At 47.2% G+C, this 18,918-nt stretch overlaps 1 protein-coding gene across 1 annotated transcript in view; it reads left to right on the top strand.

Moving 5' to 3' along the window:
- The window catches only part of RNF213 (ring finger protein 213), a 33,002-nt gene that overhangs the window by 3,035 nt on the left and 11,049 nt on the right, over positions 1–18,918 (top strand). Inside the window, exons 4-28 of the mRNA XM_072351675.1 lie at positions 167–365; positions 899–954; positions 1,207–1,360; positions 1,744–1,902; positions 2,429–2,527; positions 3,225–3,347; positions 3,700–3,880; positions 4,201–4,374; positions 4,637–4,792; positions 5,075–5,664; positions 5,953–6,118; positions 6,729–6,946; positions 7,417–7,557; positions 7,782–7,943; positions 8,378–9,518; positions 9,901–10,094; positions 10,469–10,606; positions 11,277–14,867; positions 15,355–15,491; positions 15,775–15,870; positions 16,174–16,292; positions 16,485–16,607; positions 17,248–17,327; positions 18,172–18,319; positions 18,658–18,793. Coding sequence (XP_072207776.1) covers positions 167–365; positions 899–954; positions 1,207–1,360; positions 1,744–1,902; positions 2,429–2,527; positions 3,225–3,347; positions 3,700–3,880; positions 4,201–4,374; positions 4,637–4,792; positions 5,075–5,664; positions 5,953–6,118; positions 6,729–6,946; positions 7,417–7,557; positions 7,782–7,943; positions 8,378–9,518; positions 9,901–10,094; positions 10,469–10,606; positions 11,277–14,867; positions 15,355–15,491; positions 15,775–15,870; positions 16,174–16,292; positions 16,485–16,607; positions 17,248–17,327; positions 18,172–18,319; positions 18,658–18,793 — 8,481 coding nt within the window. The remainder of the gene's footprint in view (positions 1–166; positions 366–898; positions 955–1,206; positions 1,361–1,743; positions 1,903–2,428; positions 2,528–3,224; positions 3,348–3,699; positions 3,881–4,200; positions 4,375–4,636; positions 4,793–5,074; positions 5,665–5,952; positions 6,119–6,728; positions 6,947–7,416; positions 7,558–7,781; positions 7,944–8,377; positions 9,519–9,900; positions 10,095–10,468; positions 10,607–11,276; positions 14,868–15,354; positions 15,492–15,774; positions 15,871–16,173; positions 16,293–16,484; positions 16,608–17,247; positions 17,328–18,171; positions 18,320–18,657; positions 18,794–18,918) is intronic.

Here is an 18,918-nt window from a genome sequence, read left to right as displayed (position 1 = left end):
CTGAACATCTCTGTTGTTCAGTACTTGGGTCCTGGGGTCCCTTCCTGATCTTCAGCTGCAGATGAGAGAAGTGCTTGAGTCAGAATGAGAGCTCTCTCTGGGCTCTGTAAGCCTTCAGCCTTTTGTACCATGAGAACATGGAGACTTTGTTTTCCTTTCCATCCAGAGGGACCCTACTGAAACTCATGAAAGAGAAGAAATACTTGATGGAATTGCACACGACTCTGGTCAAATCATGGATGTGTGTGCTGCCCCTAGAGAACCTTGCTGAATTCATTGAAGACTTCTCAGCTGATATACTAGTTACCCTTCAGGGTGTTTGTTACAGACTGAAGAACACCGACCCTTCATGCAGTAAACCTGAGGTTTGTCTCTTTATCTGGAGAGGAAATGAGATTGGTAATGAGTCAGAGTAGAGAAAGCTTGAAGCTTAGCTAAAGACAAATTGCTTTGAAGCGAAGTGAGAAGGCGTGTGTGAGCAAAAAGTGTTACTGGAATAGAGGAGAGATGCACCTGCTTACCTGGGTTTGCTCTTAGTTATTGACGGCAAATGCTTTTATTCTGAGATCCCTCTGTGCTGCCTGAAGGTGGTTTTCTGCACAGTCTTTGGGGCTGCCCATTGTGCTGCTGACGTGAGATGTTCCGTTTGTTGTGTGAAGCCAATGAGGGGTTCCTTGTTGCATTTAATAACAGTACATTTAAAACCTCTAGATTGTAAGAAGTGCAGCTGTTTGGGCAAATAATGTTCTCCTATAAGCTGAATCTAACATCCAGTAACGCAGTTTAGCAATCTTATTTGTATGAGGACATTGCAGAGCTCCCTCTTTCACTATGTTAATGAGAAACCAGACCATAGGGGCCCTTCTATGGCATAATATTTCTCTCTCTTCATTCTTAGGTAGTAGAGAGGCTTATGGAGATGCTGCTGAGCATGTTGGATGGCAAAGGTGCCAGGTAACAGAAGTACCTCTCTCTGCTGGGAGAACGATCTCCATTCTGTTTCCCTGTGTGTTACGGGATTGCATGGGTTTATGCTTGAGTGTGTGCACTGAAATCTACAGATGGAAAGCTCCTACATTTCTATACCCATCAAATTGAAGCTTTTTTCTTAAGTCTCTCTGGGGGAAGGGTTGTTTATTGATGTGTTGTTAGATTCGTTTTTCCTTCTGAACAGATGGTAAGTTCTCCTTTATTCCTGTCCTCCAGAGCTCTGCAGCCTCGCTCCTGGTTTCCCTGCCTGACCCTCTGCTTCAGGTTGCATGAGACAGTCTGTGGGTGCACCAGGAGGGTGCTGGACTTCAAGATTCCTGCCACTTCTGCTATGTTGATTGCAAAGGTTGCCAGGCTTCAGCCCACAGAAGTGAGTACCAGGCAGCCATTCATGGTTTGTGATGAGTGTGGTATCTGGAAATGTGACAAAAACGGTACAACCACCTGGTTTGGGATTGTATCTGTTCTCATTTTGGTAGACTTGGTACTCCCTATTAAAGAAATAACATGGTATATATCCAAGTAGGTGTGAAATCACTTGATGATTTTGAATATTTTAGTTGAAAATAAGATCAAATGCTTAGGCTTGTTGTTGTGGGTTCCTTTCTGTCTGCCTGCTGGTTCTTTGGAGGAGGGCAGCTATTTCTCTTTATATTTGTTTCCCAGAATGGCAGGTGATAAGTTGGCTGTTTGTAAGCTTTGCATTTCCAGCCTCTCTTGCTTTCACTCAGTTGCTTCTTCCCTTGGGTGCAGCAGGTTCTGAGTGACGAAACGGCGCTGGAAAATCCAGTGGAGAAAGTGCTCAGTGGAGCTCTGAGACACACTCAAAACTGGTTCAAAAATGCTCTGAGCAAGAAGTTACTGAAAGAACACCACCAACACGTGGTGTTCACTTTTAGTGCTGAACTTCAGGTTTGTCACCTTCTAATAATTGGAATTAAAAGTATTTTACTGTAGCTTAACTGTGTAATCTGAGTGTAATGGAGACCATAGGCTGCTGTGGCTGGGTAAAGAGTGAGGCAGAAAGAGGGCGACCCGACAGCTCTGTTGGTGCTTTGGGGCTCGATTTTGGCTTTCTCTCTGCTGCTCTGAGGGGCGGTGCTGGGATGATGAGCTGCCCTTTGCTGCTTATTAGCTGGAGATGCTGTCCATAAAGCCCTCCCAGCACAGAGCAGCTCCTTAAAGCCTCATCCTGGGGCAGGTGGCAGCATCAAGGTGGGAGCTGTTTATCCACATCTCCTTTCATAGCAGGGGCATGTTGGAGCTGTTTGGGCTTAAAGGTCACGTTCTGCAGCTCCGGAAGGGATCTTTTTCTTCGGAATGGAAACACCTAAAGGGGCTGCAGGCTGTTTGAAGGGCATGGGTTCTTCTTTTGAGCGCAGTGATATCCTGAGTTGTAACACTTGGTGTTTTGGGCTTGTTTACTTCTCACCTGCAGGCCTGGAATGAGTTCGTGAAGATGAGCTTTCCGGATGAGCAGTTCACTGAGAGGTGGAAGAGCGCCCTGCTGGCGGATTTGGAGATGAGGATTCAGGAGGTGCTGGGAGCTGTGGGAGGCTGCTGCCTGCGGGCTGAGCTCAAAGGGGATGGATAGTTGTCTTCTGTGCCCGTGGAATAAGTTCTAGAGCCTGAATGGGCACTTGAAAACACTGGCTGTTGTCATGCAAATGGTTATTGTTGCTCCATACATTGCTCTGGAGGCTCAGAAATTGGGCATGAAACGATACTGTGCTTTATTCCTGGTGTCGGAGACTGCAGGGCGCTGATAGCCTGGCTGCTGTCTTTCCATTTTTGTCCTTGACTGATAGTTATCCTGAAATTATAAAAGGAATCGTGTGCTTTGAGCAGTTACCACCCCGTTCGCTTTAAACAAGTGTAAATTGCCACCCGAGGACTCAGGGAAGCGCTCATTCAGAAGGTCCTGTTGTCCAGGCTCTCAGTTACAAACCCTGTGTGGGTCCCTTTGAAACTGAGCCATTTAATCCCATCTGCTTTCTGTAAAGATTTTTCCATCAGAAGGAAAGTAATTCCCGATGGAAACTCAGACAGGAGAGGTACTTATCACCTGCTTTAGAAGGAAACACTAGGAGATTTTTTCCAACATTTATTCTTAATCTTTTCCAATCACTCCTAAGTGATACGTGGCCAGCGCTTGGCTCCGCTAATTGCAGGGAAAAAAAAAACCAACCCCAGACTTTGAGAAGGTGGTGAGTAATCTCTTGTTTGCCCCACAGGAGGATCCAGTTAACCGAATCTTAGCTTACTGCTGTCAGCACGACCTACTTCGAGATCTCGACCGTTCCATTGTCTGCTGCTTTGAGAACTGTGCCATCGAGGCTGTTACTGCAGCTTCTCAGGTATTGTTTGCCCTCATGGAAGGAAAAGCCTTTCTTTTTCAAAGAAACCCTCCGTAGGGATGCAGGTTGTGATAGAAGGAGCTCACTGCCTTCTTCTGATGGCTTGAGTTGCTGTGGGCTGTTTTGGTTTAAACTAACAAAAGAGAATGGCCAGGAATCCACTTCTCAAAAGAGAATTCAGGATCCACTTACTTACAGAAAGTCCATAGATGTATCTGTAGTGTTTATCACGTTGTGGCTTCCTGCCTCAGCACTTGAATTGTAGCTTGTTGCAATCATTGCCTGCTCCTGAGACAGACCTGGCATGACCCAAAATGCTGATGTGTTCTTCTGTCACGTGTGCTTTGTGCAGACCCAGAACAACCTCCTTGATATGATATCTTCCTACAACTTAGACCAGTTCAGCCAGCTCGTATCGACTATCATTGTGAAGTCGTGGCCCAGAAGGATTGGGCATTCAGGGGATGATTTTGATGAGATTTTGCACCACTTGCTTACATGGCCTGACGTCAAACATATCTTCAGCTTTAATGGTATGTCTGTGTGTTCTGATAGGTTACAGCTACCTAAAAATGCAAGTCTTTGTCATGTGAGTGGGTTGAAGTGGCTTGTGCTTCCTCTGTGGGTTTGGGGTATGGGATCTCTATGGGAAGGTATCTGAACTGCTGTCTTGAGGTCCATGTTGAGGTGAATGTGAAGGATCAGAGGATGCTGTGATGAGTTCATACTCTTTTGGATGGGGATTCAAATGGGAAATGGAAGGACTCTGTTTTATGACATTAAATTATAGCTTCTGCCTTGTTTTTGTCAAGAGGGACTGATGGAGGCTTTACTCATTTTGTTTCTTGAGCAGGAACAAACACAAAGCTCCAGGAACAGCTTACAAATGAAGCAAGAACTGTGATGGCCAAAGCAGACTCCGTGTTCATGAGTGTCACCAATGACCTCCAGGAAGGGAGCATCCTCATCAAACATCTGGAAGAGATTTTTCAGCACGAGAATCAGTTTATCTTTGTCTGGGAGCTAAGTAAGTGTGCTGCTCGGAGGTGGCCTTGTGGGTTTGCTGTATCCTTGCAGTGGCTGATGGCATGCTCTGTTAAGATTACTCCAGTGATTAGTTATGTTAATTAAGTGCTTCAGCATTTAATGGTGCTGCCCTTGTCTGTGCTCTTTGTGTAGAGCTTATCCTGTTTGCATTGCAGTGTCTGTGTCTGTGCTGATCCAAACCTGAGCTATGAGTGCAGAGGGGGAGGTACCATCCTAGTGACCACAGCTGTGTTGTCTTTCAGAGCACAAGCAGCTGTTACATGGGCAGAAAGAACTCCTGAGACAACTGAAAGAAGTGCTGCAGAGGAGACGAGAAGAAGTAACATACATCATGGGAGAGAAAAAAGCAATAGGAACCTTTCTGAACATGTGCAGGAAGGTGCACAGATCTGTGACAGGTAGGGCTTTGGGGAAGCAATTTTCAAGTGGTGGCATCTCCAGAAGATGCAGTTGTTGTTGAAAACTACTGAACTTTTAAAGCAGGTTTGATTCTAAACTATAGGAAGAACGGGGGAGGGATGGGGAAAATAAACCTGGAGCATCTGGGGTCATGGGTGAGCACTTACGTGTCATAATGGTATTGGTAGGGGTCTGCGCGACCCTACGTGCATTGCATCTTGCAGCATGGAGGATTAGATGTGGATTAGACAACTGACTTCTGATCTATCTCTGTTTTAAAGTGCATGTTGGTGAAGTGGCTCATCAACACTCAGAAGATCTTCGCTCCCAAAAACTGAATAGAGTCGTGAATGTGGGAAAGAGACCCGTACAGACCTACTACAGGCTGAGCCAAGAGCTGAAAGAATGTGCCCAGAAAATGCACACTTTTAAAGACAGCCTGATCTTCCAGCAGTTCTGGGAGGAAGCTGCCTTGGAAGCCAAAGAGAAGCATGGTATTTTAGATGATGATGATGAGGTTCTTCCTGCCAGAATGGACCTTGATTATGTTTTTGATGGCCTCATCTCCCCTTGTTTTAAGAACTACGAGAGGTTGTATGATGATCTCAGGTCTGGAAGTCTCACTTTGGCTGCAGTTGATAGAATCTTTCGGGATTTCACCAATCATCCCGAAGATATCAAAGTAGAGCTGCACACCATCTGTAAACTTCAGCCTGGGGAAAGCAAGCGTTGGGTTGATCGGCGGTTCCAGCAGATCCAGCAGTATCACGAAATGCATTTGACTTTTGATGCTGCAAAGATTATTGCTAACGTCAAAGAGAGTTTGAACCTTTCTGGTGACTTCAGTGTCCTGGAGAACTTGCTGTACATGGTATTAGTTCTTTCAGCTCTGTACTGTTGGGGCATTGGCTAGAGGGCTTAGTAGAGCTGAGCCTTCTAGGAAGCCTATCCTGATCTGTCAAGCCGTTCTCTGCCCTAGAATGCTGATTTGGGATAACTGTTCAAATGAAGGGCTTGTGCGCAATCTTTCTTAAAAGAGAGAAAGATGTATTTGTCTGATGTTTGGGGTATGTCTTTGCAGAGGACTTTTCTTTCCCTTGGAAAAGTCTGTATTTCCCATTCCCAGAATGAATGCTTGTTTCTACTGCTTGCTTTGTAGACAGAAGAGCTCGAATCACACAAGACACAAAGGCTGGACTTCATCAGCTCCGAGCTTATACGTGCCAAGGAGTTTCTGCAGGGGATCACAGTGAACCGTCGGGGATGTCTGAGGGAGCTGGCCCAGCAGAAGGAGTTTGTCTGCTGGGTCAGAGAAGCACTGAAAGGTGTGTGCTGCACACCCAGAAATTAGGCAGATGGTACCAGAAGGGATGCTAGTGTTTGTGTGGGGGGCAGGAGGAATGCCATGTCCCTGACCCATCTGCTTTATGCTTTCTCAGCTTCTGGTATTACAGTTATCAGTATCCCTTGTGGGTTTCAGCATGGAATGTGCTGTGATGTAGCCCCAGTAAACATGCCACTGTAGTCTTGTGCTGCATGCAGTGGTTACCCTGCAGGGCTTGGTCTGAGCACTGTAACTGCTGCCACCGTTCAGCTCAGGTTGGTTGCTTAAGAGGACGGAGACTGTCCATGTAACAGGATGTCAGCAGTCTGAATTGTGTCAGCTCAGTTGTCTTAAACTGATACAGGCACGCACCCCTTCAATCCTGGCTGTGAGCTTGGGCTATTCATGGCTATACAGATAGAAACCAGGGCCAAGGATGTCATTAATTCAGGTGAAATCCCAATGGAGTGGGTGGTGGTTGTGGGTGGAGGAAAGCTGCATTGGAGATTTTGTTCTAAGGCATTCTTACCGCATCTTCTATAAAAGAGTGTTATGAAATTGCAGTAAAACCACTTCATCCATTCCTTACTCACATGTTTATCTCATTTAAGATATAAACGAGCTAAAGGTCTTTGTGGATTTGGCCTCCATTTCTGCTGGGGAGAATGACATGGATGTGGACCGCGTGGCATGCTTCCATGACACTGTGCATGGCTATTCTTCCCTGCTCTATGAGCTGAATCAGGAGTCGGGGTTTGACGACTTCATGCGCTGCTTGAGGAAGCTGTGGAGAGCCCTGGACACAGATGAGAATCTTCCCAAAAAACTGGTGAGTTCTGCTGTGTCTCAAAGGCTGACTGCAATAGCTCTTGTTATTGGAAGGGAAACATCTTATGTTCATGTGGCATAAAATTCACTGCAGCAACTACTGCTTGTATAGTATAGATTTCTCCAGAGTATTACCGAGGCTTTTAAGCATGATGTGGTGTAGCTTTGCTCTTTAAAAGAGTTTGATCGTGCAGAAGAGGGAAGGCAAATGACTGGGAACTCAGTTTTGTTCTTTGCAGCAGGGTGGTTCTACAGTAAGAAGCTCTGAAGCGCTGCAGGCTCTATTCTGCAGCCCAGAGTGTTGGTAAAGAGCTGCTGTGCTGAAGGATTGGGCTATGGGCCTTTCCTCTTTCCCTGTCCTGAAGCTCCCTGAAGGCAGCCCAAGCTGTTTTTCATGAACAGAGATATAACCTCAGATAGAAATGGAAAGTCAGAGCAATAAGGGCAGTACTGTGTCTTCTTTCCCCACAGCGTGCTTCCGCTCAGCACTTGGAGTGGTTGAAAACAGTGAAAGAGAGCCACGGGTCTGTGGAGCTGTCGTCACTGTCACTGGCAGCCACCATCAACAGCAGAGGGGTGTACATCCTCAAAGCACCAACTGATGGCCGGAAGGTGAGGCTGCTTCTCTCTTCTTGAGCTGCTGCCGTGTCAGGCTGCTGTTTTCTGATGAATATCACCTGCAGACAGCACTGCTGGCTTGTCGGTGACTCTCAGAAACGTGCTGTAGCTTCATTGCCACTTTGCATGGTTTCTTTTTGGGGTCTGATGCGCTCTTCTTGCTGCCTCCATGGTGGAACCTCCCTGCACATCAGCACTGATGATTTCCTATCTGTTAGGTTTCTTTGGACAATGTCCTACACCTCACCCTCCGGGAGAGCTCTGAGGATCACAAGCCATCGTGGAAATATTCTCTAGCAGAGCTTCGTGAACTGCAGAACAAACTGATGCTCATGTCAGCAAAGGGAGAGCAAGGCCTGGAGGTGGAGAAGTTCTCTGAGGTCAGATTTCAAACCCAGTGGCTTTATTTGATGTTGAAGCTGAGGTTGCGTTTTGCTTATATATCAGCTTTTAGGACTGTGATTTACATTTGAGTTCATGTAGCAGCAGACAAATACTCCTATCTTTTTTTTTTTTTTGGTTCCCTGTTAGAGGGGAAATAATCTGGAAGTGGAATAGAGGATTAGAATCCTCATCTTCTGTCTGTGCTGGGGATGTTCTTGGCTAAGAAGGTTGCTGTACTTGTGTAGAAACCAAAGGGTTCCTTACAGGTTTCCTTGGGGGTATTGCAGTTAAACCTCCTCCAGGGAGCTTTTTGTACAGGACCTGACACCCCTGGCCTGGCACAGAGCTTTTGTAACTGGAAGTCTCTTGTGTGGTTTTGCTGGCTTGATAAAAATCAGGTGATTGTTGTTTTTTTTTTGTCCTCACACAGACCTTTTCCAACGTCCAAAGACTTGCACAGGCCTTTATAGACCTTCACTCAGCTGGGAACATGCTCTTCCGCTCCTGGCTTGCCCAAGTTCACTGTTCACCCAAAAGCGAGTTGTGTGTTTTTATAGACTTCACTCTGAGACTGATCCCGGGGCTGGAAGGGCAAGGAGAGCTGGCAGATGTGCTTCCTCGCCTCTGCAAGACAATGGAAAGCTTTCTGGACAGCTGGCAAAGCTTCATGTCCAAGAAGCGATTCCAGCATTTCTACTTGAACTTCTACACTGCTGAGCAGCTGGTTTATTTGTGCACAGAGCTGGGACAGGGGCAGCCCAGCCAGAAAGCCCTGATGATGCTTTCGTTCCTAAAAAGTAACTGCACTGCAGAGGATGTCCTTAAAGCTTCTGAAGGCTACGAGCCCCCCAGCTCAACAAAGGCTATTTCTGAGTTGCCTGCGCTGCTGGATGAGGAGATGGATCTGAACACCTGCTTGGAGCACATCTGGGAGTGCTACATGAGCAACATGGGTGCCTTCCTTCCAAACTGCCTGGATGTGGACACGCTTGGTGCGTGGCTGAAGAGCCTGGCCAGCGAGGAGAGGGAGTGTGTCACCAGGGGCTTCCCACAGGATCTCCTGCATGTTGGTCAGCCCAACCTCATCACGTGCCCTCGCTCAGAGGTGCTCACTTCTGCCCTGGCCATTTACATGAATAGCCCCAACCAGCCCCTCCCCACTTTTGATGAAGTTCTCCTGTGCACTCCTCAGACCACTGCTGAGCAAGTGGGGCTCTTCCTCAGGAGATGCCTCATTCCTGGCAGCGAAGGAGAGAAAATTTACACCATGCTGTTTGCAGATGAACTTAGCTATGATGTCAGCTGCAGGGCAGAGGAGCTGTTCCAACACCTGCAGGGCTACAACAGCACCTATCGCCTCATCATCTTGTGCAACTGCGAGAGGGAGCACTGCTACATCCCTTCTGTCTTCAGCCAGTACAAAGTGCACATGATACCCCAGAGGCCCCTAACTGAAATCCAGCAATACCTTCAGCACCACTACAGGGTCGCTCAGCCTTCACACTCAGCCGCTTGTGTGTTCAAGGGCTGCTCGTGTGTTGGGGTTGTGTCCTCCATAAGAGCTGGCGTAGGTAAGAGGTTTTGTGCAAAGCGGGCTCTGCTGAGTATTGAAAACCAGGTTGGGGTTCATTTTGCCTGTTTTTCTGTCCTAAGTATCTGGTCAGGAAGAATGATTTGGACGTTGGGCAGTAGTGAGGTGATGGGCATCTCTAGAGGTGGTTTCTCTTGCTCATCTGACATCACTCTCTTTCTACTGACATGCATCATTAACACAAATTAGGTGGCTTTGATTCCAGGCTGCAACTGCTGCTCTGACAGGATTTAGACTTTAGAAAGCTTCAGAGATCTCAAAGAATATCTACATCTTAGCATTTGACTTGTTTCGTTCTACGATGTCCGTAGTATTATATGGCTGATATTGATGTTATTCTTGCGGTGTTCTTCTGATGACAGGGAAATCCCTCTATGTGAAGAGACTACATGAGAGACTGGAAGCACAGCAGCCTGAGTGTACAGAGCTTCTGAAAACCATCAGGCTAATCGAGCCAGCAGTGAATGAAGATAAAGTGCTACAATCTCTTCTGCCTTTTCTGGAGAGCCAACAGCCAACAAAACCCATGATATTCCATTTTGACATCACCTCTTCAGTAAGTTCACCTTTTCCTACCCATGCCTCTTCCTTGCAGAAGCTTTCTTTAAAGCTTTTGTTTCTTAGTAAGCTGTTGAACTAGGCCATGCTTTATAATGATTGGTTCTGTAAGTTCATAAAAGGCTCTTCTTAGCATTGAGGTGGTGTGGTTGAATAATGAAGCGGGTTGCCCAAGGGAGTTGTGGAATCTCCATCCTTGGGGGCATCAAAACCTGAGTAGATGTGATCTTGGGCAGCCTGCTCTGAGCAGTGGGGCTGGTGGGGGGTGACCCCTCTTCAGAGGTCCCTTCCAGCCTCAGCTATTGTGTGATTCTGGGAAGCCATGATGAATAAATAACACAGAAAATGTGTTTGCCTTTATTCTAATGACAGGTACAAAGTGGAGTTCCGGAGTTTCTATTCAAGCTGTTGGTTTTGCAGTATCTGACAGATGCTAATGGAAATATGTGGCTGCGACAGAAGTGCCATTTGTATATCATTGAGATCCTTGAGGTGTCACCACAGCAAACGGTAAGGCGCCTATGTGCAGCAATGCTTATCTCGTTGGATTTCTCAGTCATTTGACACATCTGTTGGTACGTAGCTGGACACAAGTTGTGGAGGCTGTAATGGTAAATATAGCTTAGAGATTCCCTGTTTGGGGAGGGGTGTTGCACATCTCCATTACAAAGTGGTGCTTATGTGATCGTACAAAGTGATATTAAAACACAACAGATTGGATTCGAGCTGTTGTGGCTTTCTTGGGTTATTCATTTTTGAAGGTCTGCTAGTTCGAGCATCACTGGTCCTGCCGTAACGTTTATAGGAGAGATTAAAAACACAAAATCCAATCTCATGTTCCTTTGCATGTTTGCGAGTCCTCAGGATATTTATGCTCAACCCTAAGAACATTGTTCTTACAAGAGAAAATGGATAAATAACAAGTTTCTGTGGTTTAATTTTCTTTTTCTTTGAGGTGGCTTTGAGAAGGGATTGAGGTTAATGAAGGACTGCTGGTACAGGAAGGAGACTGTAGGGAATGGGATCACCAAAAGCATGGTGGGGGAAAAAACATTATGGCTATGTAGGCTAGTTGCTGTTCTGTAAGGTCTGTGATCTCAGGCAAGAACACCGTAAGGACAAAGTAAAACAGATGAAGCTACAGGCTTGTGATGAAATATTTCCCTTTCCTCTACTCCAGGTATCAACGAGCCAGAAGTATAATTTCCTTGATGTGTTCCCTAAAGTAACGTGCAAGTCTCCCAAGGAGGTACTAGAAATGGAGGCAATTAGGAGGCAGCCCAGGGATGCTTCAGAGCCAGGAATGGATGAGGAGGAATTTCATAGCGAGGCTTTCCAGAGACCTTTCCAGTATCTGAAAAGATTTGACAGCGGGTGCAATCTGGACACGTTCTGGTATAAAGAACACTCTGTAGAAGGGAGCCCAGCAGAATGCCTGCAGATTTTCCTCCTACACTGCGGGATCGTGGATCCCTCCTGGTCAGAACTCCGAAACTTTGCATCATTTCTCAACGTTCAATTGAGAGACTGTGAAGCTTCTGTCTTTTGCAACCCCGAATTTGTCCAGGACACTCTGCAAGGTTTCAAGAACTTTGTTGTTACCTTCATGATTTTGATGGCGAGGGATTTTGCAACGCCCTCCCTGCACATTTCTGATCAAAGCACAGGAAGGCAGACCATCAACCTGGATGATGTTTCTGAAGATGATCTTCTTCCTTTCCGCATTCGGAAGAAGTGGGAGTCTGAGCATCACCCTTATTTGTTTTTCAATGGGGATCGTGTGTCCATGACGTTCATTGGTTTCCACTTTCAGCCCAATGGGGTTCATGGTGTCGATGCCATTAATCCTTTGAACGGCAAGATTATCAAGAGGAACATCATGTCTTCACAGCTGTACGATGGCTTGTTACTCCAGAGAGTTCCCTTTGATATTTCCTTTGATAGCTTGTCCCGTCTTGACAAATTAGATAGGCTTTGCATGGTTTTGGGAATCTCAGATGTAACAGACCCTGATGAGACCTATGAACTCACAACAGACAACGTGCTGAAGATGTTGGCTATTGAGATGCGGTTCAGGTGTAACATCCCAGTTGTCATCATGGGAGAAACAGGTTGTGGGAAAACCAGGCTGGTAAATTTTCTGTGCAAGTTACGCAGGAGCTTTGTGAAGGTAGAGAACATGAAGCTTGTGAAAGTCCACGGAGGTACAACTGCAGAAATGATTTATGCCAGGATCAAGGAAGCGGAAGCCCTTGCTATAGCTAATAAGAAGCAGCACGGGTTGGACACAGTCCTGTTTTTTGATGAAGCCAACACAACGGAGGCTGTGAGCAGCATCAAGGAAGTTCTGTGTGACCACACGGTGGAGGGGAAGCCTTTGGTCTCTTGCTCTGGCTTACAGATCATAGCAGCCTGCAACCCTTACCGAAAGCACACGCCAAAGATGATTCAGCGCTTGGAATTAGCTGGGTTGGGCTACCGAGTCAAAGCAGATGAGACAAAGGAGAAGCTTGGATCTATTCCACTGAGACAGCTTGTGTACCGGGTCCATGCGCTCCCACCCAGCATGATCCCATTAGTGTGGGATTTTGGGCAGCTGAACGACTTAACCGAAAAGATGTACATACAGCAGATTGTTCAGAGGGTTACTGAACATATCCGAGTGGACCAAGCTGAAGTGAAGGTAATTGCAGAAGTGCTGATTGTTTCCCAGCAGTACATGAGGCAGAGGGATGACGAATGTAGCTTCGTCAGCCTGCGGGATGTGGAGCGCTGCATGAAAGTTTTCAAGTGGTTTTACACGCGCAGTGAACTGCTGCTGGAAGAGCTGGAGAAGTACCTTGAAGAAAAGAGAGCTCCAAAGAGCCCTGAGAGAAACGTTGTTATCTGGTCCTTGGTGCTAGCAGTTGGGGTCTGCTATCACGCGTCCTTGGAAAAGAAGGAGAATTATAGGAGTGCTATCAGTAAGGTCCTCCCAAAGCCTTATGATACTCAGAAAAAGATTTTGGAAGAAATCAACGTGATGCAGGATTTATTCCTGAGTGGTGTGCACCTCCGAGACACCATAGCAAGAAACTTGGCCTTAAAGGAAAATGTTTTTATGATGGTCATCTGCATTGAGCTGAAAATCCCTCTTTTTCTTGTTGGGAAGCCCGGCAGCTCCAAATCCCTTGCAAAAACCATTGTGGCTGACGCAATGCAGGGTCAAGCTGCTCACTCAGATCTGTTCAAGGACCTGAAGCAGATCCATCTGGTGTCTTTCCAGTGCAGCCCTCTCTCTACACCGGAGGGTATCATAGGCACTTTCAAGCACTGTGCTCGGTTCCAGGATGGGAAGAACCTGGAGGAGTATGTCTCTGTGGTGGTTTTGGATGAGATTGGGCTGGCAGAAGACTCTCCCAAAATGCCTTTGAAGACTTTGCACCCGCTTTTGGAAGATGGCTGCATAGATGACGACCCTCTTCCTCACAAGAAGGTTGGCTTTATTGGGATTTCCAACTGGGCTTTGGACCCCGCTAAAATGAATCGAGGTATCTTTGTTTCCCGTGGTGACCCCAGCAAAGAGGAGCTCATAGAAAGCGCCAGGGGAATTTGTTGCTCAGCACGGGGGGCTTTGCACAAGGTCGAACAGTATTTTCACCACTTTGCCAATGCGTATGAAAACATCTGCAAGGCCCAGGACAGGGAATTCTTTGGTCTGCGTGACTACTACAGTCTCATAAAGATGTTTTTTGCTTTGGTTAAGAGCTCTAAAAGTGAGCCCACGCCTCGAGACATTGCTGAAGTTGTTCTCCGTAACTTCAGTGGCAAAGATGATATCAATGCCTTGGAAATATTCACCTCACAGTTACCAGAAAAAGGAGATGTAAATGCTCACGATATCAGTAGAATTGAGCTGATACGACAGAACATTTACAGCAGCAGTGAGGATGGTGATTGCAGGTACCTGCTTGTGTTGACTGAGAATTACGCGGCGCTGCAGATCCTCCAGCAAGCTTTCTTCACTGCCCGGCAACAGCCAGAAATCATCTTTGGCTCCAGTTTCCCTAAGGACCAAGAGTACACCCAGATATGCAGAAATATCAACCGTGTGAAGGTCTGCATGGAAACCGGCCAAATGGTCGTGCTCCTCAACTTGCAGAACCTCTATGAAAGCCTCTACGATGCCCTTAACCAATATTATGTGTACCTTGCTGGCCAGAAGTATGTTGACCTGGGGCTGGGCACCCACCGGGTGAAGTGCCGGGTGCACCCCAAGTTCCGTTTGATCGTCATTGAGGAGAAAGACGTGGTGTATAAACACTTCCCCATCCCATTGATCAACAGGCTGGAAAAGCACTACGTGGATATCAGTACAGTCCTGGACAAGGAGCAGAGAGAAACAGTGAAAGAGTTGAAGAAGTGGGTGCGTGACTTCGTTGCTGTCAACACCAGGGAGCACCTTGTGAGCCAGCAGAATTACAGCCCTTCGGATGTGTTTGTGGGCTACCACTCTGACACCTGTGCCTCGGTGGTCCTGAAGACCACAGAGCAGCTGAAGGCAACTTGTCCTCCCGGCCAGCTCATGGCACGTGTCAAGGCTGAAGCACAGCTGGCACTGCTCAACTGTGCCACCCCTGACTCTGTGATCCGTCTCTGCAACTCGGGGGGGTTGTTTAGGACCGATTCTCTGGCCAACGTGTATTTCAAGCAGCAGCAGCACTCGTCATTTGCAGACTTCCTCCGAGCTCACGTCCACTCTGGGTCGGAGTGCCAGACGGTCTTTACAGAGGTGAGCATCAAAATGCTGTCTGCCTGTGCTAAGACTTTTAGTTTGTGTCACTACTGCTGTATTATTGCCGTGTGGGAGTAGCCTTGTTAACAGCCCTGCTGCTGAGGCGTGCAGGGGTAGGTGTTGGGTTTTGTTTTGCTTTTCCCTTATGCCAGAACTGGGGAACTTCAGCTGAGATGGGCTGGAGAATTTTTCTGTCTCCTGCCTTGCTTGGAGAGAGACAGTGTGGGGAAGGCACGCTATGGAGGCTGACAAGCTGTTTCTTAAAGCCTTCACTACCCAGCACTGGCAGCACCAAGTGACACTGCTTCCTGCTACACAGTGCTGGCCCTGGGTTGATGTAGCAGCCCGTGTTGCCTGTTGTGGGTCAGATAAATAACTTTTGGGGTGCAGTCCAGCTCTGCAGCAAGAAAGCAGCATCTGGGAGCACAGGCATGAGTCTACTGCCTTCCTAAGCTGAGAACAAACCCATTTCTTGCACTCCCAGGTCACCACCTTTTCGAGGCTCCTCACCAGCGCTGATTCTGCTTGTCTGGAGAGAGAAGTACAGGGTAGAGCACAAAGACCTCAGATCCTTTTCCTGCAGCAGTTTGACACAGAGTACTCATTCTTGAAAGAGATCCGGTGAGTCCAGTTTTGTGTTCAGTTGATCTGTATGGAAGATGCACTGGCAGGACTTTGGGGTAACTTGCTGACAGGGGAGGCATGAAGCCATGAGCTCAGTGCAAACTGAATTCCTTCTGTTGTACTAAGCATGAGATTTGTTTTTGGAGGCATTCTGTCCCTGCAGGATAGAGTTCATAACTTCTCCCTTGGCCTGCAGCAGCCAAAGCCAATCTGAACTGACTCTCCACAGTCTCTTATGTTTTGCTTTAATGTTTCTCTTTAATCCCCTTTTACTCTTTAGAGATTTTCTTGAAGCCACATCAGGAAATAAAGTCCTTATTATTCAGGCAGACTTTGAGGATGGCTCTCAAAATGCCCAGCTCGTCGCCTCGGCCAAGTAAGTCCCTTGTGAAGTGGTTTCCTGCTGGTTGTTCTGCATGGAGACTGCACAGCCTTGTTTTGCTCTTTCTGGGGATTTCAGAATCAGAAATGGGTCCGAGTCTAAATAAACCAGTACTGGGCTGGCTTAAGTCATCAGGCAATGCCCTGTGAAGTGCAGGCTCTTGCTCTAGGCTGTGTGATTGAGTAAAGGAAGCAGAGTGACTTATGGAGTGCAGGGAAAGGAGGGTGCCCTGTCTAGCAGAGGAAAGATTGGTGGCCTTGACTTGTGTCTGACAGCAGCATTTCCCCTTCGTTGCAGATACACTGTTGTTAATGAAATCAACAAGGCAAACCTGGGAGAAGTCTCTGTCTTTGTTTACTTTATTATGAAGCTTACGCGGGTGGAAGGAGGAACATCATACGTGGGGTTCCATGGAGGTGGGTTCGGCCATCTGTCTGTCCTCACTCTTTAACTGGCTTCAAAGCAACGTTTCTCCAGTTTTCCTTCCATCCTGATGCTTAAGATCTGGAATCAGCATGTGCTGCAGCTTGTCTGAGCTGCTCCCTTTATCTGTGTGGGGACTGGGTTCCCAAGGACATGAACATCACTATTGTGGTTTGTGTTTGTAGGTCTGTGGCAGTCGGTGCATATAGATGACCTCCGCAGATCCAAGGATATGATCTCTGACATGTCGGTGCTGCAGAACCTCACCATCAGCCAGATGCTCTGTGAGGATTTGGGTAAAGCCAAAGGTAGGCTGTATGTGAGCTGTGCTAGATGGTGTCAGATGCTAGAGGGGGAAAACGGGGAGATAACCCCCCCAGATTTGATACTGGGAGATCCTATGCCGAGTACAACATACCTGTTTCCACTGCTAAGCACCTCATGTAGGGAGCACTGCTGCAGATTGGGGCCCAGAGTGCAGCCAGTATGCAATGGCAGCTCAGAAAAGGGAGTGCTGGTAGTGCACACATCAGGGACCACTGACAAGGAGCCACTCTGGAGGGCATCTCTTTTTATACCAGTATAAATCTGTTCACTTTAACCCATAGGAAGATTAGGAAAGATTTTCTTTCTTGCGTAGTCTTTTTTTCCCTCAGGTTCTTTTTTCCTTTTGCCTTACAAGAGGCAGGATGTTGCTGTAAGGACTGCGGTGCAGCTTAGTGCATTAGTTCAGCATCATCACTTCTTTTGGTTCTTGCTGCATAAAGCTAGACAGCCCCAGCAGCTGTAAGTGCGTTAAGAGAGATGGAGCTCAGCTATTTGTGATAGCGATGATGGATCTGACAGATGTCCTACTGCTCTCAGATGCAGTCACTAAATAAGCTCTCATGTGATGGATGCAGCAGCGTGCTGCTTCTTTCTACTAAATATTCTACACTTTGGATGCAGCTCCACCTGTAAATGGAGAAGAGGACGAAGAGAGAGAGGGGGAGGCTGAAGCATCAGCACTGGAAGCAGAGCACTGTGAGGTCAGTTTGGGATGTATTTGTTTGCTGTTCAGCTGTCAGTACAGCTCTCTGCTCTATTGTCACCCACAGATGCAATGCACCCTTTGCATGCGCGGTCACTTGAAATCCATCATATTATTTATTTACATCAAGAAACGTGGGTGAGGAAAAAATAAGTCTGTCCCTCTCTGCTGCCTGGTGAAAATTGGCATCACTGCAAAAAAAAACCCAACAACCCAATTGCAAGACTCCGTAATTCCTTACTCAGTGCTCCTAATTCTTCAATACAGGGTTGTTATTTTGGTTTGAATTTACAAGCTTCTTCTGTCTGATGGACCTGGAACCTGAGGACTGTAGTTCTGAGCCTGCCATCCCAGCTGTCAGTGCCTTCTGTTGGAGGGCTATTGGAAACTGTGCTGGAGTTGGCTGCAGGCTTTGCTGTTAAGGCTGGCTTGTGCTCCTCAGGCTGTGTGATTCCAGAGGATGCCCACTATGAAAAGAAGAGCCCATTTTGCTCTTTTAATGCCTATAGGTCCTTCAAGGAGGGTGTATGTAGCCCCCAACCCAGCTGGGTTGATCGGTTCCACTTGCATTTGTGAACTGCTGGATCTTTCCCTGCAGGAATCATATCTTCACAGCCGTGCTGTTTTACATGCCAGGTTAAAAGGCTGTAGAAGTCACAGCGTGTACTTGGTTGCAAAATAAGTGCTTAAATTTGTCACCAGGGATAACAGAAGACCTGCGTTATGGGAAGCAAATGACACGGGCTCTCTAGAGAGCACTATAATCCATAATAAGATGGATGTACTTGGGGCAAGGGAGTGAAACCATATAATGAGCATTTTTTATCTCTGCTCCTGGGAAGGGTGAAGTCCTGGACATCATTGTGCTGCTGAGGAGCTGCGTGCAGAGCGCTGTGGGAATGCTGAGGGACCAGAATGAGAATCTTAGCCGAAGCAGAAAGCGAATTGAGATTCTCCTCAGCCTCCTGTCCAAAGAGAATGGCCTGAAAGGTATGCAGTGCCCTGTAGTGCAGCTGGTAATTCTCCCTCAGCATCCGGGGAGCCACCAAAATGTGCACGTTAACTCACTGGGGACCTAAAGGCTGGCAGTTCTGTAGTATAGGAAAAGTTGAACTCCTAAGTTGGCTCCAGTCTCACTGCTTGTGTGGTTGTAGGGCTTTGCTTGGCCTTCTGGCTCACGGCTCTCTCTGGCTGTGTGTATCTGGTGGCTAATTGCTCCCCATTGGTTGATTACTGAAGCAAATGTAAAATGCTGTGCTTGCTGTGATGTTTGTGTTTTGATCCAAGGCCATTAGAGGAGGAAGTAGAAATGACTCGTTGTTTTCTAGCCTCTTTTCTGAAGACGACAAGGGCTCGTCTCTCCAGCCTTTTGAAAAAGCAAGAGGAAAATTCTTTTCAGCCCAAAAACTGGGTGCTTCGGGCAGCTTCCAACCTCAGTGCCCTGCAAGAAGCAGGCACCTTCAGGTAAGGACAGCAGCAGTATCTCATGGCCTGCAGGCTGCCAAGAAAAGCCTGCAAATGGCAGTGGTGAAGCACTCCTGATTTGCTGATGCTGTTGTTCATGCTCCCTCTGGTTTTCTCGGTCTCTT

The sequence above is a fragment of the Excalfactoria chinensis genome, chromosome 17, assembly GCF_039878825.1.
Source record: "Excalfactoria chinensis isolate bCotChi1 chromosome 17, bCotChi1.hap2, whole genome shotgun sequence".
Taxonomy (NCBI): Eukaryota; Metazoa; Chordata; class Aves; order Galliformes; family Phasianidae; genus Excalfactoria; species Excalfactoria chinensis.
Note: the sequence above shows the minus strand (reverse complement) of the source record. Positions and strands in the feature narration are given on the sequence as shown.